General features: G+C 45.5%; 1 protein-coding gene across 4 annotated transcripts in view; it reads right to left on the bottom strand.

Moving 5' to 3' along the window:
• ARHGEF6 (Rac/Cdc42 guanine nucleotide exchange factor 6) overlaps positions 1-26,312 on the bottom strand; it is a 115,298-nt gene that overhangs the window by 61,111 nt on the left and 27,875 nt on the right. For all 4 annotated transcript variants that reach the window (XM_069074152.1, XM_069074154.1, XM_069074153.1 and 1 more), the window contains 3 exons: positions 25,128-25,255; positions 23,704-23,905; positions 11,594-11,664 (listed from right to left, as the gene is read on the bottom strand). In XM_069074152.1, coding sequence (XP_068930253.1) covers positions 11,594-11,664; positions 23,704-23,905; positions 25,128-25,255 — 401 coding nt within the window. The remainder of the gene's footprint in view (positions 1-11,593; positions 11,665-23,703; positions 23,906-25,127; positions 25,256-26,312) is intronic.

Genomic DNA, 26,312 nt, shown 5'->3' on the forward strand with positions numbered 1-26,312 from the left:
GGGGGGGAATGCTTCAGAACAAATACTTTTAAGTTTGAGCCCACTCTTCCCAAGGATATGGGTGGAGTGGAGAGAGTATGTCTCATATTTTTTGGAGGGGAAAAAGGGGGAATTCTTTATATTACTATTCTTACTAGACCTTCCTGATAAATATCCCTGTGTAAAAAAGCTAATTGATGTTTATTGGTTAAATGATACCGGGACATGAATCACTAGATCAATCAATGAAATAAAAGAAATACTAACTGTAACTGGCAATTAATATTGAGGAGAACACACTGGAATGGACCCTCAAGCTAACTGCCTTTGGAAGACATCCTCTATACACCAAGTATATGGCATATGGTACCCAAAACCTGGAACAAAATAGGGTTCCCATTGATTAGTGAATGGCTGAACAAATTGTGGTATATGAATGTAATAGAATATTGTTGTCCCATAAAAAAATGACAAAGGCAAGGAATTCAGAAAACCATGGGAAGACTTATATGAACTGACAGAGTGAAATGAGAAAAAAAACCAGTATGATATACAAAATTACTATAATAATTTAAACACAAATAACACTAAAAAGGCAGTTGGACTCAGATTAATTGCAGTGACTAATACAGATCTCAGAAAACAGATGATGAAATACATTTTCCTCTTTTTGGAAGAGAAATGGAGACTATGGAAGCAAAGATATTATATATATATATATATATATATATATATATATATATATATATATAGTCAGACACACACACACACACACACACACAAAAAGGCCACACCTAGAATATAGAGGGGAAGATACCAGCTATACTCCAAGAGCCAAAAGGGTCAAGTACAAGCAGGAATAGGAATATGGATTCCCAGAGTTTACATTGACCACATCTATACTTAAATTTTTAAAAAGACACAGAACATTGGACTCTTTCCAAGAGAAATAGTTGATGCTTTAAGAGATTAACCCATTCATAAACAAAAGTCAACAACGCAAGGGAAATTCATTGATCTCAGAAAGGCCAAGACTATTGAGGAACACTGAGATAGAAGATACGTAATGTTAATGAAATGCTTTGAGAAAGACAAATCAATGTTGCCCAGAAGCTCTGTGTAATGTGAGCCATGTGCCAGGGCGGCCATCCATCTGTCGGCATCATTGGTTCAGCCTTCCAGGTCCCAAGTCTCTTGCCCAGACAACTCCTAGTTCCCACATCCTGGATGGATGGCCACACGGCCATTTGAAAGCCCATGTCAGTGTCTGTGCCCCCAGGTGCTCAGATGGGAAGGAGACATGGCTGAGTAAGAAAGACACAGAAAGGATGGGTAAGAGTGAACAGGGGATATGAGCAGGAGAATCAATAGGCCAGTGCATGACAGTCCAGAAGCCAGGGCAGAGGGGATGGAGTGAAGGGAGAGAGTAAACAAAAGAGTGGATGAGTAGGAAAAGAGAAGAAATTAGGGGCAACAAATTGGCTCAGAAAAGATGGAGGGCACAGCAGAAGGTGGGCAGGCAGAAAAACAATTACAAGCTACTAATTATGCTTTCTGTATGAAGTATGGCACAACCTTCCTCCTCCATTCCACCCCCACCATACCTCCTGCCTTCCCAATCACATTTGGGTGCAGGGGACCCAGATCCTCTAGAGAAGATGCCCCCAAAGAGTCAGCAGAAAGGAAGGGAGGAAGAAATCCTATTGGTCCCTGCTGACATCTTCTACTGGAGAGGCAGAGGAATGAGGGCTACCACTTTTCCAACAGAGTGGTAGGCTCATCCCCAGGGTACAGTGCCAGTGTTTCACAGCCTGTGCCTGGTTTGTAGTGAAATAAGGCAGACCTGAACAGAGCTGTTCAAAGGCAAAGAGCGTCCAATGTCAATTTGACTCAATTCATAAGCACATGCTGAGCTCCTTTTCTGGGCTAGGCACTATTAGAAGTGGCCAGAGATCCAAAGACAGAAGCCAAAGAGTCCCTACCATCAAAGAGCTTACATTCTATTGGGCTATTTCAGTTTTCTTCTTTGGTCTCAAACTGTGATTTCATTGGGGTAGGAAACTCCCAGAGTACAAATTCCCTCTACCAAGCAGACTAGCAATTGGTCTGCAATTTGATGTCTTTGGGGGGGTCGCCTGAGGCACTAAGAGGTTGCATAACTTGTCCAAGGTCACACAGCCAGTGCCTGGCAGAACTCAAACTCGGGTCCTGGCAGCGCTCCACACACTCACCACATTTCCTCACCTTTGGGGAGTACAACACATAGAGAGCTAAGGAAAAATAATGCAATCTGAAGAGGGTGTAATTGGGAAAGAAAACATATTAAAAAGATAAATGAATATAAGGAAGAGGGACCAGGAAAGAGTTTATATAAAAGGTAGAAGCTCAGCAGACCCCTGGAAGGAGAAGATAGGGGCAGCTAGGTGGCACTGCAGAGGAGTCAGAAGGACCTGAGTTCCAATCTGCTCTCAAGACACTTCCCAACTAGGTCACTTGACCCTGCTTGCCTCAGTTTCCTCATCTGTAAAATGAGCTGGAGAAGGAAATGGCAAACCACTCTAGTACCTCTGCCAAGAAAACTCTAAATGGGGTCACAGAGAGAAAGACATGACTCAACAAAAACAAAATAATTTTTTAGGGCAGTTAGGTGGTACAGTAGATAGAGTGCCAGCCCTGGAGTCAGGAAGATTCATCTTTCTGAGTTCAAATCCAGCCTCAGACACTTCCTAGCTGTGTGACCTTGGACAAGTGGCTTAGTCCTGTTTGTCTCAGTTTCCTCATCTGTAAAATGAGCTGGAGAAGGAAACAGCAAAAGGAGTCAGACACGACTGATTCAAGTCAATAACAATAACAACAAGGGAGAAAATGTAAGGAGGGAGAGAATAAGTAGGTCCAATAACCAAAAAGCAAAATCCTTCATTCATTAGAAGTCTTATAGAGAGGGAGAAGAAAAGCGTAAGCAATGCACTATTGTCTGGACTTCAATTTCCTTCTCTCTCAAAAGAGAATGTCAGGGGGCCGCTAGGTAGCGCAGTGAATAGAGCACCGGCCCTGGATTCAGGAGGACTTGAGTTCAAATCCAGACCTCAGACATTTAACAGTTACTAGCCGTGTGACCTTAGGCAAGTCACTTAACCCCAATTGCCCTGCCTTCCCCCCCCCAAAAAAAGAGACTGTCAGGTCTCTTACAGCTCTCAATCTGCCATCTTTCCATCGGGCATAGAACCTGCCAAAAATGCCTAAGGAAGCGAAATCCAGAAATAATAAGTACAGACTAATGTTCACCAATCACTTCGGAACTCTTGGCAAATAGCAAAATGCCCCAAAGCTGGGACCTGGGAACAACGGGGAGGGTGGCAGAAGCTGGAGACCTGGACGAGACAACCAAACTGGCAGGTGTCCTCTGGGTAATCAAGACTTGGTCAGATCGCAGAACTTTCCAAATCTCAGCATTCTGAAGGACTACGTTTCTGGAGCCAGCAAGAGGGTCCAGGATGCCCCCCTGCCTCACCTCCCCTTCTCAGAGTCTCTAGCTTCCCTCAAAGATCACCTGAGGCACCACCTCCAACCGGAGATCTCGCCTTTTCCCCCCCACTTCTTAGCGTACTCTCCCTCTTGAAATTACTTCTCATTAGTTTGTTTAACCTCTGCATTTACTTACCTGGGTGCACATTAACTCTCCCCTCCCCCCAGGAGGATAGAAGCTCCCTGAGGACAGGGCCTGTTTTGTCTTGGTCTCTGTAATCCCAAGGCCCAGCATAGTGCCGGCATGCAGTAAGTGCTCAATCATTACTGAGCTGGACAGACTTTTGAAGTTATTTTGTCTGGCCCCCATCATTTTATATGAGGAAACTGCTGCCCAGAGAGGGCCTGCCCATGAACACACAAGTAATAAATGGAGTGCCCATTGGCCATCCTGGTCATCTAGCATTGGCCCTAGAGTTCTCTTTTATCCCCATCCTGCCTCCCCCAATGGCTGGTCCTTGTCCTCAAACATCGAGCAAGATCTTCTGCTTTCTGATGGCCCCAGTGCTGAGCCCAGTGCCCAGCACACACTAGGAGAGCAATAAATGTTTGTTGACAACAGTGCCTTCTGGCATGTAAACGAGCATTAGCTCTGATGACCCTGAAGTGCTAAATGCTCCCCTTCCATCAGTCACCTGGAGAGCAAGGCCAGGTGGAGCAGCTCAAATGAAACAAGGCCCAGAGAGATAGGCTGGTGCATTACCGGAGTGGGACTAAATATAACCGGAATGCGCTTTCCGTGCTAAGTCTGCTGTTTTCTCTGTAACAGCTTAAATGGTGCATCCTCTAATTGAACCTGGCAGCTAAGACATATGGGCTCACTTTCCTTGTTTCCAGTCTTCCTGGCACAGAACATCAAACTACAGCGGGCAAGGAAAAGTCCGAGCTCAGAGGAAGGTGATTGGAAGCATGAGGAAAGAGAAAAACAAAACACTCTTTGGGTGACAGTGGCTGATGTCATAGGAAAGACTCAGGGGCTCCCATGTGGAGGGGGGAGTGAGCTAAGGTCAGCAGCCCCAAAAGCTACCAACATCGAAGAATACTTCTGTGTTGCCCCAGGTCCCAGAAGGATGCTGGGCTCTCGTTCCCACGCTCTAGATTCCAATCAATTAACCAGGGGTGGCCAAACCACGGCCTGGGAGCCATACCATCTGGCCATGTCTGGGAGGAGATAAAATCACAATCCATTTAAAGTCAGTCAGATGCAGTGTTCATGGCCAAGTTGGCCATGCACTGGCTTCTGGGAGGATGGAGAGATCTTGCTTTTCTGTCTCAGGCCTCCAGAACTGATCATGGGAGAGAACTGCACTCATTAGAGTACCCAAACTTTGACATGGAGTCAAAGCCATGTCAATGTATTCATGGGAAATGGGCTAGCATTCTCCCTCTCTTTCTCCTCTCCCCTTCACCCTGGGGAGAATTTGTAGGAAGAGGGGAAGGGAGGGGAAGATGTTCTGGTAACATGGGGAGGAATTCCTGTGCCCTTGTGAGTTTCCTTTCATTCCTTCCCAGGATGACAAAATGTAACAATGGTGGGAAGGCATTTCCTGAGCTGGGGAAGACAGGAAGCAGGCTGACTTAAAGAGACTAAGAATAAGAGGGGTCTAACTGAAGAATGGGTGGGAGATGGGTGGAAGACTTGGAGGCAGCGTGGTGCAGTAGAAAGAGTATTTGATTTGGAGTAAGAGAACCTGGCTTCAAATCCAAACTATTCCATTGACTCTGTGTGACCTTAGAAAAGTCACTTCACCACTCCCTGGGCCTCAGTTTCCTCAACTGTAAAATGATGGAGTTGGATTAGATAGCCTCTGAGGTCCCTTCCAGATCTATCTAGATCCTGTGGTGAGATAATTGGTAAAGATCCATTAAGCCTTAATTTGAATTTAATTAGGGGAGAGATGAGGACAGGGGATGGGAGACAAATATTGGAAAGAGTAATCTCAGTTATTCCTAAAATAAAGGCCTGCTGTCTGTGCAGCTGAGAACAAGATGCCTTTTTTTAATTCTTCAGAACTGGAAAAGATAGTTCTCCTCAGTCTCTCACTTCAACTGCCATATATTTTTGTTCTTATTTCCATTCCCCTCACTCACCACAGAAGGATCAGTTGAAGAAACCAGGAACATTTTTGCCTGGAGAAGAGAAGATGCAGTAGGACATGAAAAGCTGTCGAGTCAAAGAGGGATGCGACTTCTGTTTGGGCCCAGTAGGAGGAATGGGCAGGAGCTGGGAGAGCAGCCCTTCAAAACAGATGCCTTGGGGGTCTTCACTCCAAGGCTGGATGACTACTTGTTGGGGAATACAGCAGGAAATTCCCGCTTCAGTGTGGCCTAAACTAGGCAGACGGTCACAGAGCCAGGCTGAGATGCTGCGATTTTTTTTTCCTTTATAAATGATCTGAACACTCTCAATGACTCCCATCCCCCATACCCCCCCCCACACACAAGCACATCATGGCCCAAAATATCTTCTCAATCATAGGATCATGGGAGCTTCTTGATCTTGTTAAGATGGCTGTCTCTGACACATCTTGTCCATGTGACCCTGTGTGGACAACTCTCTAAGACTAGAAGTTAGAGAGAAAGGGTTGCCTTGCCTTTGGAGAGACGGTTTCCTCACCAAGTAGTTCCCTCTCTCTACTCATATCCCTACCTCAACAGCCTGTTCCAAGGAGAAAAACAACTATAACAATAACTGGCATTTCTCTAAGTTACAATGTATCTTCCCCACCCTCCCCTGAGGCAGGTAGTGCATTATCTCCATTTTACAGATGAGAAGACTGAGGTTTATAACTCTAGACACAAATACACAGTTAAGGATTAGAGATAGGACAAGAATCCAGTTTCTCCAACTCCAAATCCAGCATTTTTCCCACTCTAAGGAGTGCTGGAAATTGCAGAATGGCCCCTGATAAGGGCTTCAAAAGCTCAGTTCAAGGTTCCAAAGACACTGGTGTTGGCCAGAGGCAACTGTGCACCATGTCTAAGTATCTTCATCCTGAAGTATCTTGGCACCTAGCCTGCTTTGGAAACCCTGTGGATATTCCAAATGGATAGAGCTTAGGAAGAATTCCATCCATTTCTGGCTTTCCACAGGCCACCCTTACCCAGAGAGATGAAAACAAAATGGCAGCCATTAGTACCCAGATCAGTTCAAATCAGAGGAATTGGGGGCAGAGGAAAAACCAGAAAAAAACAAACTAAGGCTCTGGAGGGCACCTGAGGATAAAAACCCCAGCGGCATTGTTACTCATCACATGATTGGGTCCTGTCATTAAAAGGGGGTGGAGCTGACTGTGTTACCTAGAAGCTAAAGGAAGAGAGAAATTTCATGGAGAGAGAGAGAGATTGGGGGGCCCGGCTGTTAGCCCAGAAATGCTCTCCAGAAATGCTCTGTTTTCTTTTTTGCTTGTTTTTTAAATTTTTGACTTATTTTTAACATTCCTTTTTTTATATTTGGAGTTCCAAATTCTCTCCCCTTTCCTGGAACCTCTCCTGCATCCATTGAGAAGGCAAGCAATATGATATTGATTATACATGTGAAGACGTGCAAAACAGATTTCCATATTAGCCATGTTGCAAAAAAAAAGAAAGTAAGAAAGAACAGTAAAGAAAGTGAAAAAAAAAAGTCTGCCTCAATCTGCTTGGAGTTCATCAGCTCTGTCTCTCTCTCTGAAGGTAGAAAGCATTTTTCATCATGGGTCCTTTAGAATTGTCTTGGATCACTGTGCAAAATGTAGCATATGACCTAACATAGCGTGAAACGCTAGGTTTTCTTAATTCTGATTAAAAACCATATGCTATACCTCTGGCCTTTCACTGGAAAGGTGGGAGGAATATGAGTACTGAGCGCTTCATATACCGTCAGACACCCTTGCCAGGTGCACCGTGTTTTCGGTTTTGTTGAACTTTTTCTTAGTCACAAGGCAAGGTACACTGGGTAGATGCTGGATGGGGCTGGAGGAGGGGAGGAGATCTGGAGAAGGGTATGATGGGAAAACAAAAGATATCCCAAAAAAATTTTAAAAAAATAACGGTTTCAGAGGAAATAGCATTGTCATCAAGCATGGCCATGGTGTTTAATCTGTAAGGGTGTTAAGCCCCTAATGCGGGGAGGGGAGGCAGGAAAGGGAATTATGGGCACCTCCCTTTTTTTGTATGGTGGAGAATCTAGGTCTACAGGTGATTCCACCTACTTTGTAATATATTTTGAGTAATCAATTTTGCTCTCAGAAATCTAAGAATAAAAACATCTAAATATTCACCTGTATTTTAAGGCTATTACCTATGTCTCTTTAAAAACAAACCCCCCCCCACAAAAAAAATTTTTTTAATCTGCTTTAGGGCGGCTAGGTGGTGCAGTGAATAGAGCACTGGCCCTGGAGTCAGGAAGACCTGACTTCAAATCTGGCCTCAGACACTTGACACTTACTAGCCATGTGACTTGGGCAAAGTCACTTAACCCCAGTTGCCCCTCCAAAAAAAAAGAAGAAGAAAAAACCCATACTATAATTCTAAGCAGTTTTTATGGACACTACATTCCCTTTAAAGGTAAAATCTTAAGCACATTAACTAAAGTTAGTTATTTTTTCTTTTCTTTTTTGGGGGGCAGGGGGTAATATAAAAGAGCATTCAGAACATTCAAGGCATAGCTATGGATCACTTTGGGGCTTAAACCCATAAGAAACCATCAGAGTTGGCCAAGGAGCCCCGGGTGGGAAATTCCACTGTCATAAAATGGGTCTAGAGGAACTGGGAGAAGAATAGAAGGGACAGGGGACATGTGTCAGACCTAAAACTGAAGAAGATGGGAGAGATAGGTGTGTCAGCCACATTGTTAACAGGGGTGGTGTGTGTGTATTCACATGGGGGGTGTACATGTGTGTTCACGTGGGCATGTATGCACATGTGTGTTCACATGGGCATGTATGCACATGTGTGTTCACATTGGGCATGTATGCACATGTGTTTATTCACGTGTGTATTGTGATCACATTTGGTGTGTTCACATTGGTGTGTGCACATGTGTATGTGTACTGTATGTTCCCGTGGGCATGTGTGTTCATTTGTGTGTACATGTGTGCACACTGTGCGTGTGTGCACATGTGTGTTTATTCATGTGTGTTTCATGTGGGCTGTGTGTATATGCGCAAGTGTATGTGTGGGCATGTACGTTCCCTGGATGGGTTGCAGTGTGTGCTGTGTATTCATGTGTGTGTACATGTGTGTGCTGTGTGCGTGTGTGTTCTTGTGTGTGTGTGAGGCCTAAGCATACTGTGTGAGGGGAGTCAATTTGGTATGAAGGGCCATGGTGGAAGACATGTGTATCCCACACACAGTATAACAAGGGGATGATAGAAGTTATGTGGCAAATGCAGCATGAAGGCAGGGTCACCACAGTCAAAACCACAAAACCCAAATACTATTCTACCTTAATCTGGTCATGAATCACCCCCCCAGCACCCAGCTTCTGTAATAACTGGCCACACTAGTTCAATACCAGCCAACTGACAACTCTGTGTGTGTGTTAGACATAAAAAATGAGTGGAGGGAAGAGGGAATAGTCAAAGTATGAGGAAAGAGTGAGAAGGAGAGGAAAAACAGTGTTAAAGAAAAATGGTGGAGAGTGTATTCTTATGATTACAGAATCATACATAGTACCATAAATTAGAGCTAGAAGGGACCCTAAAAATCAAGTCCAACTCCATAACTTTACAAAGGTGGAAACTGAGGCAAGTAACTTCCTCAAGGTCACACAGATTGTAAGAGTCAGAGCTGGGATCCAAACTCAGAGCCTTGGACCCCCAATCCAATGCTTTCCCACTGCATGATGCTCAGCACTGCTGGGATAAGGCTCCAAGGTGGGTTCTTGGGCACTGGGCAGAAGAATGAGAAGAGGCTGAGGAGTGGGGTGGGAATGGTGAGGAAGGGCCAGCAGTGCAGAGTGAACATCCCTCTCCTGCCCAGGCCCACCCTGAGTGACGTCCATCCGAGCTCAGATCTGAACCACACTGGCAAGCCCAACAGGGGCAGGGGGGCCGGGAGTGAGCACTCAGGGGGCTCTTTAGTCTTTCCTCTGTCTTCACTGAATCTCACCAGGATGCCTGGGCCCTGACAATTTCATTTCTAACCATTTTTCAGGGGCTCTTTGCAGGGCCTCTTTCTCCTGGCCTTGAGGTTTGCAGGGTGGTGGGTGTGAAATGTCTCCAGGTATTAGTAAGAGATCCTTATATAGCACAGTGCTGAATGTGTCACGCTGGAACCCTGTGGGGACAGGCAAAGCCAACACCCTAAAGCCTCTCATTTGTCATCTCAACACTTCAACTCTTGCTAAGCCAAGGGATTCAATTTACACGTCTTCAATGCTCCAAAGATCTCTCATGGTGGGGGGTATAGGGAACATCTCTCCCTCCAGTTCAGATCACAGCCACCTTTTGACTTTGGAGACAGTCTTTGGCATTCACAGAATTATAGGATTTCAGAGTTGGAAGGGTCCTGAGACGTGAAAGAGTCCAATGTGTACTGGAATAAAAATCATTACTACAATACCCCCCAAAAGTGGTCATCTAGCATTTGCTTGAAGGGTCACAGGATTCTACATCCAGAGCTAAAGAGACCTCAGAGGCCATCTTGTCTAAAGGTCACAAGTAACAGTGTCAGAGGTGGGATTTGAACCCAGGTCATCAGCTCCCAGAGCCAACTCTTTCCACCACACTGCCACCCTTTCCACATTGGGACTAGCTCTAATCATTATGAAGCTCTCCTTTACATCAAGTAGCTGATCACCAGCCTTTTTGTCCCATGTTTTCCTTTTGCCACACTCCAGAACCGCATAGCTCCCATCATTTTGACCTTCTTATGCCCTTTGATCCCACAACCCCCCTCTCATGTACTTTATGTATTTTTTTCGATTAACAAAAATAGATTTTATTTCCCACCTCCCTTCCCTCAGCAGAAAAAGAAAAGAAAAACAAGTCTTGTACTAAATATGAATAGTCAAAGAAAATAAAATCACACATTGCCTATGTTTAATTCTGTACACTGAGTCCATCTCTCTGTCAGAAGGAAGGGAACCTGTTTCATCTCGAGTCCTCAGCATCGTATTGATCAGAGACCTTAGCCTTCCAGAGTTGCTTGTCTTTACCATACTGTTGACACTGTACAAACTGTTCTGGCTCGGTGCCCTTCACTCGGCATGAGTTCATCTGAGCTTTCCCAGCTTTCCCTTCATCATTTCTTATAACACAACAGTATTTGATGACATTCCTACACCATCATTTGTTCAGCTAGTTCCCAATGTATAGGCACTTCCTCCTAAACTTCCCAGGCGCCTGCTTCTCTTCCAGTCTTTGCTTCACTGTTTGTTTGCCAAAACAATTGTAATTTCATGTAACCCAAAGTACACATTTTATGGTCTACAATCCTCTCTATCCCTTGTTTTGTCAGGAATCGTTACCATAGCCACAGATGCTACAGGTAGTTTCTTCCTTGGTCCCCTGACTTACGATATCGTCCTTTATGTCTAAGTCATGTATAAATCTGGAGCTCATCTTGCATGTGGTGTTAGATGTTGCTCTGATCCTATTTTCTGCCACACAGATATCTAGTTTTTCTGGAGGTTTTTGCCCAATGGCGAGTTCTTCCTCCAGTAGCTAAGGCTCTCCCATCCTTCTCAAATGTTCCAAGCACTCTTGGACTCTCTTTTTTTACACCTGTCTCTTTTGTCATTCTCCCTACCTCATGTTGGGGCTCGGTATAAGACTATAATTATAATTACAATATGCTCCTATGGAGTAATTGCTTCTAGGTAAGAATTGCTAAGTAGAAGGAAATAAGACAAGAGGGATAGGGAAAGAGCAGATGAGAGTCAGAGAGAAAAGAAGCAGGACTGCCTTGATTTTGGAAGTAGAAGCCAAGTGAGTGACCAAAGGGGTCGCAGAGAGAGGAGCCATCCCCCTGCAGCCAACCTGGTGATGAATCTCTCAGGATTTACTAGGCTAGTCCTTGGACAAAACATGCAGCTCACTACCAGGACCATTTGATTTACAGATTAAATCGTGGGCATATATTGACAGAGCATCTGAAGACTCACCACACTGTAGTAATTCTTGGTAAGCTGAAGAGTGTCAAGTCCCTTTACAGTCTTTGGAGAGCCCGGTTTCTCTGTAAAAAATACATTGAAATGATTAACAGAGCAATCCTTTTACATCATTAAATTCACTGAGAGGCTATAAAACATTGGCATCCAGAGTGATCAATAAGAAATAGACATTCTTAAGGAAGCCTGCCCCGACTTCATTAAATCAGAGAATTACAGAGCTGGAGGAGACCTTAGTGAACTCATCTGGGAATGAGACCTTCATGTTGGAGGTCAAGAGACTTGTCTAAGGTCCCACAGCTAGTTAGGAGCAGAGCTGGAACTAGAACCCCAGGTTTTCTCACTCCAAGCTCAGAACCTTCAATGGCAGCAGACATATAGTCTCTCAATTCCATTCAAATGAAGTAAAAACATTAGAAGTGGAGTTATTCTTTATCATTCTCCAGCAACGTCTTGGGACCTGATATTTCACAGGTGTGGGCAACTCCCTCCAATGCAAATCACCAACCAAGAATGAGAGGGAGATAGCCTTGTTTGTTCATCCCCTGTCCCCCTCCCACTCCCAGTTCACTGGAGCTGGCCTTCTTGTTCTCAGGTCCAGGGTTGTGTGTCTCTCCTGGGTCTCAAGGCAACAGGAAAAACATCAACAGAAAAGGAATTCTGATCTCAACAATTCTAGTCTTTCTATCTCTTTCTGATGCTTTCTCGGAGCCCTTGATACCCAGAAAAGCTAAGAGACTTGCATATAGCAGCACACCAACCGAGTGGTCAATGCAGGGTTGGAACCGAGGTCTCCCTGACTCCCAGGGCAGGGCTCCTATTTATACCACCACTCCCCCTCTCCAAGACAGGTTTATATAAAGGTACAGAAATAACAAGAGTAGGGGTGGCTTGGTGGCACAGTGAATAGAGCACTGGCCTTGGAGTCAGGAAGACCTGACTTCAGATCCGGATTCAGACACTTAACACTTACTAGCCGTGTGACCTTGGGCAAGTCACTCGACCCCAACTGCCCTGCCTTCCCCCCTCCAAAAAAGCAAAAAATAAATAAATAAATAACAAGAGTAATAATAAACATCCCTTCCAGGCTCAAGCCCAGATGCAACCTGGATCTGTAACTCACTGAGAGCTAAGCACTCATTTATGTGTCTAGAAGGAAGAAAGCACCCTCCTTCACTTAGGATCTTCATACGTCATTTGGAATAGCCTCTCAAATACACACTTTTTTTGGACAAAGTTAAACTTTGCTCCTGTAAAATTCATTTCTCTTTCTTTCTTTCTTTCTTTCTTTCTTTCTTTCTTTCTTTCTTTCTTTCTTTCTTTCTTTCTTTCTTTTTTCCAGGGGGGCTTTTTTTATAGAGATATTTTGATACAATGGACATTTCCCAACAAAAACTCAAAAAACTCCCAGACCCCCAAAGTACCTTCCTTGAAGAGAAGGAAGCCTATCAAAGGTTGTGCTAAGGCTGATACATGTGCCAATTCCCACTTTCCCACCTCGCCAACTCGTCCCTTTGCTTCTCAGACACAAAGTCCTGCCTCTTTCAAAAAAGCTGTTTCCTTGCAGAGGGGACAAGCACTAGGGATAAAACTAGAAAATGACAAGGCCCCTGCCTCAGGAACTGGCACATCAACCAGGGGATATGTGTATACCATTAAGTAAGATGCAAGGCAATCTGAAGGAGGGGAAAAGTGGTATCTGAGCCAAACCTGGAAGGAAAATGAAAATGGAGAAATTCAGAAATGAGGAGAGAGGGTGGTCCAAGCATGAGGGATGGCCTGTGCAAATGCATGGAAGTGGGAAATAGAATACTGATCACAGATTATTGATTTATAGCTGGAAGGGACCACAGAGGCCAGATAACCCAACCCCTTCATGTTATCACTATGAAAATGGAGGCCCAGGGAGGGGAAGTAACTTACTCAAGGTCACAAAGTTCATAAAAGGCAGAGTCAGGGAACACTGTCTAGAACACTTTGTCTAGAGTCCAAAAATTATACAAAATAAAATACAAAATAAAGGTAAAAAAAATTAGGTGGGAAACAGACTGTAGAGGACCTTAAATGCCAAGCTGAGAATTTTGGATTTTATCCTAGTGGCAGGAGGGAGCCACTGATGGATTTGAACAAGGTAGTGACAATTAACAAAAGGTAAATCAAAAGAAATGCATTGGTGCCCAAATTCCACATGGCATTGTGTGGCACAGTGTGGCATGACCCGGGAAGCATGGATGGAAGGAATAAGTGAAGACCCAGGGAGGGAATGAATATTAAGTGAGAACTGGGTGGTCCCATGCATGTTTGCATGGGCACCCTGGCACACAAATGCGCACACACAAACACTCCTTCCAGATCATGTCTACAATATACAGAAACTCATTGATTCAACCAATTCAGGGAAAATACAGCCAAAGTGGAGTATGGCAAAGCAGAGGCAAAAAAACAACCGGTAGAAATAGTCATCAGAAAACTTCCTGAGACCCAGTACAAAGCTCCCTTCCCAACAGGCTTTCATTTTCCCCTCCCCTATCCCCACCCCCACCTCAACCCTTAACATGGATTCCTGCTGCCTGCTCCATGGTTAGAGGGCGCCGAGGACACTTTGGGACTTGAGTAGCAGCTCTGGGCATGAAATCAATATGGCCTATACCCATGGGGACTGCAAACAAACAGTCGAAATACCAAACTGGGAGCGGAATTCCAAGCCTAGCTTACAAAAAATGATGACCAGTGGGGAAAGTAATCCCAAAGCCATCCAAGCACCCATTTCATCATGCCACACCTCGACAAGCCGGAGGGGAGAGTGGAAACCCCCTCCGCCAAACAGTAGAGTGTCCAAGAGTGGCTGTGGGATGATACAAATTCATCACCCAGGGGCCAGAATGGGAATGAGACTGCTCCCAATTTAGCTAGGCTGATCCTGGGATAAGGGCCTCCCACAATCCAGCCCCACATCTGTCTTTCAATTAGTGCATTCAGCCAGCATTATTGAACCTCCTCTCTGGCAGGTCCCCAAGCCTGGATCCCTCTGATTCCTGACCTCTCTGGCTTCCTTTAAGTCTCAATTCAAATCCCATCTACTCTAAGAAGCCTTTCCCAAAGCCTTCTCTCTTTTAATCATTTCCTACTTCTCCTGGCTGTGGCTTATTTGTACCAATTCAATGGCTTACAAACTCCGTGGGGGAAGGGAGTGTCTTTTTGTATCCTTAGCACTGGGTGCTTAATAAATATTTATTGAGGGGGTGGCTAGATGGCACAGTGAATAGAGCAATGGCCCTGGAGTCAGGAGGACCTGAGTTCAAATCCGGCTTCAGACACTTAACACTTACTATCTGTGTGACCTTGGGCAAGTCACTTAACCCCCAACTATCTTGCCTTCCCCCCTCCAAAAAGCAAAAAAAAAAAATTCTTTTAAATAAATGTTTACTGATTGACTAACTCCAATGCAAGGCTCATATCCTCAAGGATAAGGGCAGCACAGTTTACCACTTTCTAGGGAGGTCCAATTGTCAATTCTTCCTCTCCCCCAGTGCATGTCCAGATTTTGTTTATGCTCATATAGGTACCTGTTGTTTTGCCCAATACAAAGTAAGCTCTCTGATGGCAGGGCCTAGCTGTGTCATATTTGTCTTTGTATCCCTAGTGCCTAGAATAATGCCTGACGTATGGCAGGTAGGCATGTCAGAAATGCTTACTGACTATCATCAAAGAACTTACATTCTGTTAGGAGGAAACAGCATGTACACAGAAAAGCAAATATTCCATACACACAAAATCATTTTGGGGGGAGGGCACTATGAATGGGGGGGAGGCTAGAAAGAAGCTAGGGGTTCCAAGAGGCAGAGGGGAAGAGGGAGAGCATTCCAGGCATGGGAGACAGCCTGGGCAAAGGCATGGAGGTAGGAGATGGAACAGCCAATTGGCTGGAGTGTCACTTGTACAAAGGGAGGGTCATGTGAGGCTTAGTTGGACCTGCCAGACCTCATGCTCCACTAGCTCAGCCTTCAAGGGCCCAGGGTCACCTACGAATCACTCTGAGGCACATCACTCAGAGGACCCACTTCATTAACTGTCAAAATAACCCATTTCATTTATGTCTACATTTCCTTTCTGACAAATAAATTAAAAAGCCTTTATCAAGCACTTAATATATGCCAAACACTGTGCTAAGCTCTAGGGATACAAATAGAAAAAAAAAATGAAAAAAGACAGCCTCTGACCTCAGGGAGCTTACAATCTAACACAGGAGTTAAAACCCAGAGCTGGATAAATGTGATCCTAGTCAGGATGGGCTAAGGGACAGAGGACAGGGTGGAACAGAGGCTGGATAGATCCCTGCCCTCATTTGGGCTGTAACAGAGGAGGCTTCATGAGGCAGAAGGTGGAATTAGCACCAATTTCACTCCTCCCCTATTTGCTCCAATAATCGCAGTTTGAGAATGCACTGATGGGCATCCTGGGATTTTCCAGTACATGATGATGGCATCTGAACCCTCCAACAACCCAGTGAGGCATTCATTTATCAGCCTTCCCATTTTCCAGATAAGGAAAATGAGGTTCACAGAGGTTAGATGACATGCTAAGGATAACATGGCTAGGAAGCTCAGAGGTGGCATTCAAACCCAAGGCTTTTTGAGTCCCAAGCCAACACTCTAGCTGCCTCTTGCTGCACTGTAAAGCCCTGACCAGGCCTTTATATCACTATCTTTTTTTCTCCCTGCTGGAAAGTAGATAGAAGAAACCTAATGCGTCAGAATAGAGATCCAGTATTCACTCTTGACTGATACCAAAATATGGGGTAGCTAAATTCTGGTGGATAGAACCCTAGGCCTGGAGTCAGGAAGACCTGAGTTCAAATCCAGCCTCAGACACTTCCGAGCTGTGTGACCCTGGGCAAGTCACTATAACCTGTTTGCCTCAGTTTCCTCATCTGTAAAAATGGGGATAATAAAAACACTTCCTTCCCAGGGTTGTTGGAAGGATCAAACAAGATAACAATTGTAAAGCATTTGGCACAGAGCCTGGCCATTAGTAAGTGCTGTATATTGTTCAGTCTTTCAGTCAGGTCTGATGTGACCCCGTGGACCATGGTGTCCATGTAGTTTTCTTAGCAAAGATACTGGAGTGGTTTGCCATTTCCTTCTCCAGTGTGTCCCCATATAAATGTCAGCTTTCATCATCATCTGTAAAATGGGGATAACAGCACAAAGCACTTTGCAAAGCGTAAAGCCCCACAGAGATGCTAGTTATTAATAATGTTAATAAGGCCAGCTTGGCAGGAATTGAAAAAGATTGTCCAATTATGAAAATTCACACCACTCTTTCTTCTCCTACATACTGAATCTTAGCTATATGTGTATCTTACTGCTGACTTAAGAATCTTTGGCACTCAGAACTGCTTTGTGAAGTATGTGGCAGGGGCTGGGGGTCGGTCACCTCTTAACAGGTCCAAGGCTTAACCAAAGGAATCAAGCCTGTCTCTTCTGTGCTGGTCTATGATATTGAGGATGGTACCTCCTCCTGGCTGGGCACAGAAGAGGGAGGCCAGAGCAGCTTCCAGACAAAGACCTCGGTGGGAGCCCAAACCCTATTCCTAGAGGCCTTTCCAAAAAGCCTGGGATCCTAGGAGGAAAAATGTGCCCCACTAGGAGGTACAAAGACCTGCAGCCTAGGGTTGGGGGGATGGGGGTTGCTCCTTTTTAAGAGACACAAAGGAAGGATTTGCACATTCATCAGCCCAGGGGGGAGGGCAGCATCTGCTGTGCAGAGCCCTTCAGAGGTGACACTCCCAGGCTTACAGCAGGGCTTGGGTTCCTGATTGGAGGCCCCCAGAAAGAACCTAGAGAGTCAGTCAAAGGGCAAAAGGTCAGTTTTCCAAGGAGACTTTTAACCATCAGGGCTCCTGGGGGTGTACTCACACACACAAAGAGATGCAACACAAGGAAACACAAGAGAATATCCCATATGAAGGGAAAGGACAATAATATAATAACAATAACAACAACTTCGAAGTGCTTTAAGATTTGTAAAGCATCTGTCAGGCATTCTCTCTCCTTTGATCCTCACAATAACCTTGAGGCAGGTACCACAAGTATTATTCCCATTTTACAGATGAGAAAACTGAGGTCCAGAGAGCTAAAGTGAGTTGTCAGAGTCTCACAGCCAGTTGATAACAGAAATGAGACTAGAACCCAGAGTTTCCTGACTCCAAACTCAGTATTCTGCTGCACTGTCTCTGGGCAGCATGATACTCAGAAAGATATGGCCCCTGAAGCCAGCCAGTCCTAACCAGGGACTCACTGTTTTTGTTGAGGGGAGTGGGCCTAGAGGCTGGAGACTGGCAGGAGGTTGGGGACGAGAAAGATTTAAAGAGGGATTGCTTGGGCACTGACCTACTATGCATCAGGCAATGAGCTCCTCACTATGTGTCAGGCACTTGCTGAGGCTCTCTTCCATAACTCTTCTGTCAGTCCCTATCCTTTGGTCATAAACACAGCAAGAAGGTATGACCTCTCCCCCCTCAAACTTTATACTGTAATTTAGCATTCAGCAGGAGATAGGGTTTGTCCTGTAGTTGTCTACATTGGTGTCTTATACCATTATTTTGATTTTAAGAGGCAGTGATGACTAATGGATACAGCACTAGGCTTAATTGGGATTCAAATCCTGCCTTTGACACTTCTGAATCTCAGTTTCCTCACCTGTAAAATGGGGATAACAATCCTTGCATTATCTACCTTACAAGAGTTATTGGGAAGAAATCACCATAGCTATTATCACTGTTAGCTCCCTAGGGGCCAGGGGCTTGTGGAAACTGTTTTTTATTCCCTCTCCCCCACCGTACCTCTGCCAGAACCAAACACAGTGCTCTCTGCACAGTAAGGGGCTTCAAAAATGTTTACTGAACTGAGCTGAGCTACCAATGGGTAGCTGGGGTGGGGAAAGCTCTTCCCACCATGGTGCCTAGCACCGTGCTCAGTAGGAACTCAGAGAAAAACTGCGGAGCTAAACCGAAGGCCCCAGATGGCAAGCCCAGCAGGTGGTAACCTCTTAAATCCAAAGCTGCAGAGCAACAACAAATGTTGGGGTCAGCATGGGCGCTCCTTCCTCCCCCTCTTTCCCTATCATTCCTTCCCCTCCCCTTTGGCCCAGCTGCTGAGAACCCACTTAACCAGCACACTCTTCTCCTCAGGCTGAAGTCCAGGCTAAGGCGGAGGGGGCATGGGGGGCATCAGATCACAGTGATTCTCCAATGTGGCCTCCATGTTGACACCTGCATGTTGCTAAAAGGGGCACAGGCTTGTCCTGTATAGTCATCCACTACCAGTTGATGGGAATGCCTGAGCACCTACTGGCCAAGCACAGGGGCAAATGCAATTATATTCCAATAGCTTTTACAAACAATCCTTGCATTTACTGCTAGGGCCCTCAGAAACACTGCAAGGCCTCATTCTCTCACTCACAGAACAGGCCATTCATTCACCTTGGAAGACATGCTTCAGCACTGAAGTCACTCGGAACATCTCACAAAATTCGTCAAACAAGTCCTTTCCCCCAATGGAATTCTTGTCACCCTTTCCTCCCCTCCCCCCCATCATTGGCATTTCCTGAAAAAGCCTTGAGCTTGCAAATGAAGCTTCTGCAACTTGGGGAAGGAGAGGGGGAAGACCAGGACAAACTGGCATGCCAAGTATTCATCTGAAACCATCTACCTAAGGCCTCCAAGGGGATCGCAAGAGACAGCAGCAATTTTATAACAGATCGATATTAACTGCAAAATCCTGGCACCAGACTTCACCTACATATCACAGAGGATATTATTGGCCTCCAGCTATTAGTCAAGAAAAGACCAAGACTCTACAGGATGGCACTAAGTAGTAACAGTAACTAACATTTAGATAGATAGGTTGGTAGAGAAAAGAGAGATAGAGATGGATGACAGACAAAGATAGATAGAGTGTGCATTTATTAAGCCCTTACTGTGTGCTAGACACTGTGCTAAATGCTAAGGATACAAATACAAACAAAAAAAAAAGTCTCTCCCCTCAAGGAGTTTCCATTCTAATAAGGGAAGGTGGGACTGGCTGTGTGGAAGTGAGTGGGGGACCTGGTTCTGGGCTCATCTATCAGAGTCTAACAGAGCTCGAGGTTCTTGTGGGAAGGAGGGGGGAGATGTGGCCCTCAATAATGGGAAATTAAGGCTTTCCAGTCTGTAATGAACTTAACCCACAGATGCCAGGATTATAGCTGGCAGAAGGGAAGCTCCTCAGGGCAGGGCTTGCTTTTTTTGTTTGTTTCTGTAGCTCCACAATCTAGTACAATCTCAGGACACATAGTAGTCGCTTCGGAAACTCAGAAACGTTTGTCAGGTAAGATGGCTCCTTGTTCTGCTCCAATCAATCACCACCTCTGACAAATGGCTCCTTTAAATCGAGCCTCCAAAGGTGGCAGAACTTCTGGGCCAATGGGGCCCATCGAGGCAGCACATGTATGATGGGAACCTTAGCCACACTAAAGGCCTCCTCAAAATCAAAGCGATTATGTTCCATCTCTTTCAAGGTGAGTATGTCTGACTGGCCTCAAATGCTTTGGAAAGGAGCTGAACGATGGGCATTATTCTTTCGGCTGTTGCTGCCATCATCAATAATGGAGAGGCAATGGGTGGGGGGGAGTGGACAGAGAGCTGGGTTTGAGTTCTGCCCCTGACACAGACCATGGCTATGACCTTCCCACAGCCTGGGCACAGACTCAATAAGAGAGTTACTCTCTAGATAACCAGCATCATCCACTCTCCAGTGCCAACCAATGAGGGGCTTGGGGTAGTCCAATGATGTGTTTTGCAAGTTATCTCCAGACAACTTTGGACAAGGCTTTACAACCTTGGGTTCTTGGCAGTGAACTCAGGAAATCCCAAATTACCAGAATTAGGGTATCAGAGGCCATCTCAGGGCCCAGGGTCATATAGCTAGTTAGTGTCTGAAGTGGGATTTGAAACCAGAGTTGTCTAACTCCAAGGGCAGGACCCAATCCATCATTCCATGCACCTTCTAAACATCATTTTGTTACTGCTCTTCCAAGAATATGGCACCCAGAACTGAACCAGGCCGGTGGCCTGGCCAAGGAGCAGTGGAGTAGGACTATCACCTCCCTCATTCTGTTAATGTAGCCTCTGGCAGTCAGGTCACATCATTAACTCATACTGAATATACAGTCCACCAAACCCTGGGCCCATATCTAACATTTATCCCTATTCAATTTCATCTCATCAGACTGGTCCATTGATAATGCTGGACAGAACACAGCCTTGTGGCCCTCCCCTAGAGATTTCCCTCCAGTCTCACATCCCCCTTCAGTTTCACCTCCACCCTTTAATTGCCTCTCAGAATGCCAAACTTTGCTGCAGCACACCTGGGTAGAAAGAGAACATCATACGTAATGTCAGTACTTTGGGGATCTGAGATTACATCTTTAAGGGTATATGCTGCCCCAACCCACCAGATTGCAATCTTTCCACTCTACTGTATAATGAGAGTTACTAAGGATGAAAAACTCCTCATCCCATGGACAAGCCACTGCAGAAGCTCTCTCTGGACTTTGCTGGGCTGGTCTCTGAATGACAAACACAGTGTGGTTTAGAGACCACACTTGGTGAGTTCTGAACTGGGCTTAGATGCAAAGCAAGCTAAGATAATGCTTGTAAAACACTCGGTGAGGCTGGAAACCCTCACGAAATGTTAGCTGTCATTAACATCCTCCCCCTCCTCATTATTACTATTACTATCATCACAATCATTATATCAGCATCTATAATCATCAGTATTATTAGTATTTATTATATCAAGAGAAAGTGGGTAGGAGCCCAGGATACAGGATCAGCAATGGCCAAGGTGGCAATCCTTGGGAGGAAGAAGCTAAGGCCCCAGGAAAAGTCTCTGTCCCATACTAAACTGGACTCCAGAACTTAGCACAGAGCCTGGCACAGAGGTGGTGCTTAGTAAATGTTTCTTGATGACCTGATTGAGCCCAGCTCCACACTCGGAACAATCTGCCAAAGTAAATGCTGAAAGCTGATTTCAGAAAAACTTGGAAAGACTTATATGAACTGATGCAAAGTGAAGTGAGCAGAACCAGGAGAACATTGTACACAGTAACAGCAACAGTATGTGATGATCAACTATGAACAACTTAGCTCTTCTCAGCAATGCAAGGATCCAAGACAATTCCAAAGGACTCATGATGAAAAATGTTATCCACTTCCAGAAAAAGAATTAATGCAGTCTGAATGCTGATTGAAGCATACTATTTTTCACAATATTTTTTGTGGGTTTTCTCTTTTGGTCTGTGTCTTCTTTTACAACATGACCAATATGGAAATATGTTTTACATGATCATGAATATATAACATATCAAATTTCTCACTATCTCAGAGAGGGGGCAGGTGAGGGAGGAAGGAAGAAAATTTAGAACTCACAACTTTCCTAAAATGACAGCTAAAAATTGTCTTTACATGAAATTGGAAAAAATAAAATATTTTTTTAAAAGAAAAGAGGGGTAAAAAACAAAAAACAAAGTACATGCTGAGGATTATTCCTTCCAAAGGTTGAAAAATACCACAATGGGGAAAATACCAAGAAGTCTACAAATGTGGGACCAAAACTTTGGGAAGCTTTTTAGGTTTGAACCTGTGACTGACTTCATCAGAGCCAGGCACGCCCCTACTGAAACAGAGTGGCAATTTGGCAGCCACTTAGAGTCTTAGCAGAGAGTTAATTGACTGAGGCACTAAGAGGTTAAGTGACTTGCCCAGGGTCACACAACCAATCCAAGTCAGAGGCAAGATTTGAAGTCACATCCTCCTGACTCCAAAGTGGGCCCTCTCTACACTCACTATGCCAGATTGCCTCTCAAAATAAATGTAAGTTCCAATAAATACAGACTGTATGACATGCAAACCTCACTTAGTGCTATATATTTATGGCTGAAAAGCTGTGGGGAGACTGAATATTCCCAAAAGGCACCTGCTTAGAAAGCCCAGGGGAGCAGGCCACTTAAATGTCCATCCCTAACTGGTGTGGGCTGGGAAGGCAGTTGCCTGTAGCCCCTTCTTCTGAAGCAGGGCCTGGCCAGATTAGTACTGGAGAGAGCTACTTAGTGACAGTCTCCAGGAAGCAAAAGGAATGTCGAGAGGGGGCTTTCCATGAGGACCACAAGGACAGGGGTTCACTGTGTAACAGGAGGGATTTAGGCAAGCTTCCCAAATCCAAGGACCACAAAGTATGGCTGGAAGAGGGGTCAGATGGCTGCCTTTCGCTGGTGGCACTTAGGACAGCCATTTGCTTGAGATGATTGCCGGGCAGGCTCAGCCAGATGGGCTAGGCGACCCCTCAGCCTGGTCTAGTCCAGACACACAATTCCATTCTCTCTGACACATCGATGAGGCATTTGTTCTTGAGGCCTCCTTAAGAGCCCCTGACTAAACAAGGAAGTTAGCATAAGACCTCTAGACATATCTGCTTATCCTATTCTGCCATCCCAAGAGGCTGAGGTCAGCAGGCAGGCACCACTGGGCAGGCGCTGACAGACCGGATGTGCTTCAGTCGCTAGGCAGACGCGAGGGACCGATTTAAGGTGGAGTCGCGGCTTTCACTGTGTTCCCTGCAGCCTTGATGTTCCCAAAGCCCAGCTTGGCATAGAAAGAAGGACTAAGGCTTTGCTGGCTCTCTCTGCTCTATGATTAAGTTGCCTTTGTTAAAGAGATGCATGTCCAGCCACAAATTTGCCATTGGCGAGTGATGCCCACGAAAAACCTTTGGTAGGAAAATTAAGAAGAGAACAATATACCCAATGATCGCAAAAGCATAAGAATCCAAAGATCTGATGATGGAACATACTTGCCTCGGCTCAAGAGACGAGGGGCAGACCATGGATACAGAATGCTGCCTACGCTGTCATACATGGTTCTATGTGTCACTCCACCTTGTTTGATTTGCCTCTGGGTTACAAGGGACCATTCCAAAGGGGGTTACTGGGAAGTGCCCATGATGTTTTAAAAAGAAAAGCACCAGCGATTCTTCCTGGAAGAATGCTCTACCAAGTTTACTTACCATTAGGTTTAATTTCTCTGACATAGTTACTAGGGAACCAGCCTGTTTTCCCATTGAGTGTGCCTTCCCACCAGCCACCTTCTTCCACTCGAGTGACATAAATGATGTCGCCCTTGCATACTGAGAGCTCATCTTCATTGGTCTGCTTAAAGTTGAATCTTGCCTTTACTACCAACTGGTGGTTCCCATTTTCAGTCATCTCCTGGTACAAAAGAACATATGATCAATTTAGTGAATATCAAAGCAAAAAGGAGAGCAAGGACCAACCTCCCCCACAATGGACGACCAAGGCCAAACTGCCTGAGATCCCTTCCAGTTCACAGAAACAGACACAGGAGGAGGCCAGGAAGCCAATCCCATTGGTCACTGAAGTGGATTGGACGGCTTGCTCCATAGTGGTTTAAGGTGATTTGCTGGTGGCAGTACTTGGAAGGTGCAAAGAGGGAAAGGAAGACTGATGCTTCCTAAGAGAAAGCCTCTCTGGGTTTGTGGACCACAAGGTTAAAAAAAGGGATAGCTCAGAAGAAAGATACAGCTCAAGGAAGAGAGGGAGAATGGCTAATTCCAAAGGAAAAGAATGGCCTTATCCTAGATCTGGAGCTGGCAGGGACCACAAAGGCCAACAAGCAAACTAAGGCCAACCCATAGAAGTGAAATGTTTTGTAAGAACCAGCAGACACAGGATCTGAACCCAGGACCCCTGACTCCAGAGCCAGCTCTCCTCCTACTGTACCACCACCAGTCTTTAAGGTTTGCAAGACATTCTTGCTACTTTTCCTAGTGGAGGCCATAACAACCCTGGGAGGTCAGGACTATTATCATCATCCCCATTTTCTAAATGAGAAAGCAGAGGCCCAGAGATGAAATGCCTTGCCCAGGGCCCCAAAGTGGCAGACGGAAGAATGTGAAGCCAGGGCCCTCTTGGCTCCAAGTCCTGCCCCAGGAGAGAGAAGCAAACTCAGATATAATCTGGCCAGGTGTGGGAATGCACATGGGAACTTCTGCCCTGTTTCCACTGTGGAACAATGGCAAATGGGAAGTTTCTCCCCCACCTAAAAGATTCTCTAACTGGGAAGAAGGGGCAGAATTCAACTGAGGATGCCACCACAGGCTGAGATTTCTAACTGGAACATACTTAGCAGTCAGAGAGAACTCAGCAGAGCAGCAAAGAGCAGAATTGCAACTAAGGCAGGGCAACTGGGGCTTTACCCCAAGGCACTAAATTCTGAGGGTGCTGACAACACTTGCAGGCTTTCAGCATGCTGGGGTAAATTTCTTTCCCACCCATCATTCTTGACAGTAGCCTCCCAACATAAGCAGCCTCACACTGGTGTCCCACAATCTCTGGCTGCCCCCTCCCATACCTCCTGTCCCAAGCAGCTAAGGGTACCTTTCATGTGACTTGGCCCAGGTATAATACATACCGCTGCCTTTGAATGCCTTCTTAGCACTGGTGCTGAGTTAGAAACTGCTCCTGGGAGGTTTATCTGGGAACTGGAAACAGCACTAATGGAAGAAAAAGGTTGGCATGGTCCTTCTGAAACCTGGTGATCTGTGGGATCAAGAGGCAGAGACTAAGTCCCATCTACAACTCAGTTCTTTAAATGACAACACAGAATAACTAAAGCAGGGAGGAAAAGGAGAGTCCTGTAATGTGATCTCATCCTTTAAAAGAGGAAGTTAAAACCCCAGGAGAGGAGCAGACTTGCCCAAGGTCACACCGGAAATAACAGAACTGGGATTCAAATCCAAGGCCTTGGACCCCAAATCTTTCCCCATAACAGGAAGTCACTTATCGAATAGCAAGGTGACTCTGAGTGACTCTCAGCTGGTCGTGCTGTGACCGTGGCCACATCCTGCCTCTCTTCGGCTCCAGGTTCCTTCCCAAATGTCTTGGCCACATTTCGCCCAGAGCCACATCCTGCCAGCTCCTCCCCACAGGTCCAGGCCCAACACCCTGTTTTGTCACCCAAGAGGGTTAAGGGGGAAGTAAAAATTGTGAGTGGGAGATGGTGTGGAAAAGGACCTGGAATCAGGAAGATTTGGGTCCAAACTCTGTGTCTGAAACTTACCAGGTGAGTGACTGTGGGGGAAAGGCATCCTGCCTTTTTGAGTCTCAGTGTACTGAGCTATAAAATGGGTACTATGCCCCAGTGTGGTTATGAGGCTTGGATGAGGTATTGTATGTAAAGCACTTTGCCAAAGCTAAAGCACTCTAGAAAGTTTAATTATTATTATCATTATTATAAGCAACTGCTTCTTTGAAAAATATTTCCAATTTCTCTTTTGATTTTTCTCTTTTTTGCCTTTCACCAAGTCATTTTCCCTCTTACCCACATGTAAGAAACTGTGTGGCTTGCATGGACCACAGTGTTCCCCTTCCACTGGAAGAGCTCAAGAGATCCAGAGATTAAAAGGGAGAGGGAGGGGGAAGGAGAGGGGGAAGGGAATAGGGAGAGGGGAGAGGGAGAGACACAGGGAGAGAGAGAGGGAGAGAGAGGGAGGGAGGGAGAGGAGAGAGGAGGGAGAGACAGAGGGAGAGACAGAGGGAAGGAGAGAGAGAGAGAGGGAGAGAGAGAGAGAGAGAGAGAGAGAGAGAGAGAGAGAGA

Source organism: Petaurus breviceps, unplaced genomic scaffold, assembly GCF_028583685.1.
Source record: "Petaurus breviceps papuanus isolate PSGF00001 unplaced genomic scaffold, PetGlider_PUasm1.0 90881, whole genome shotgun sequence".
NCBI classification, from domain to species: domain Eukaryota; kingdom Metazoa; phylum Chordata; class Mammalia; order Diprotodontia; family Petauridae; genus Petaurus; species Petaurus breviceps.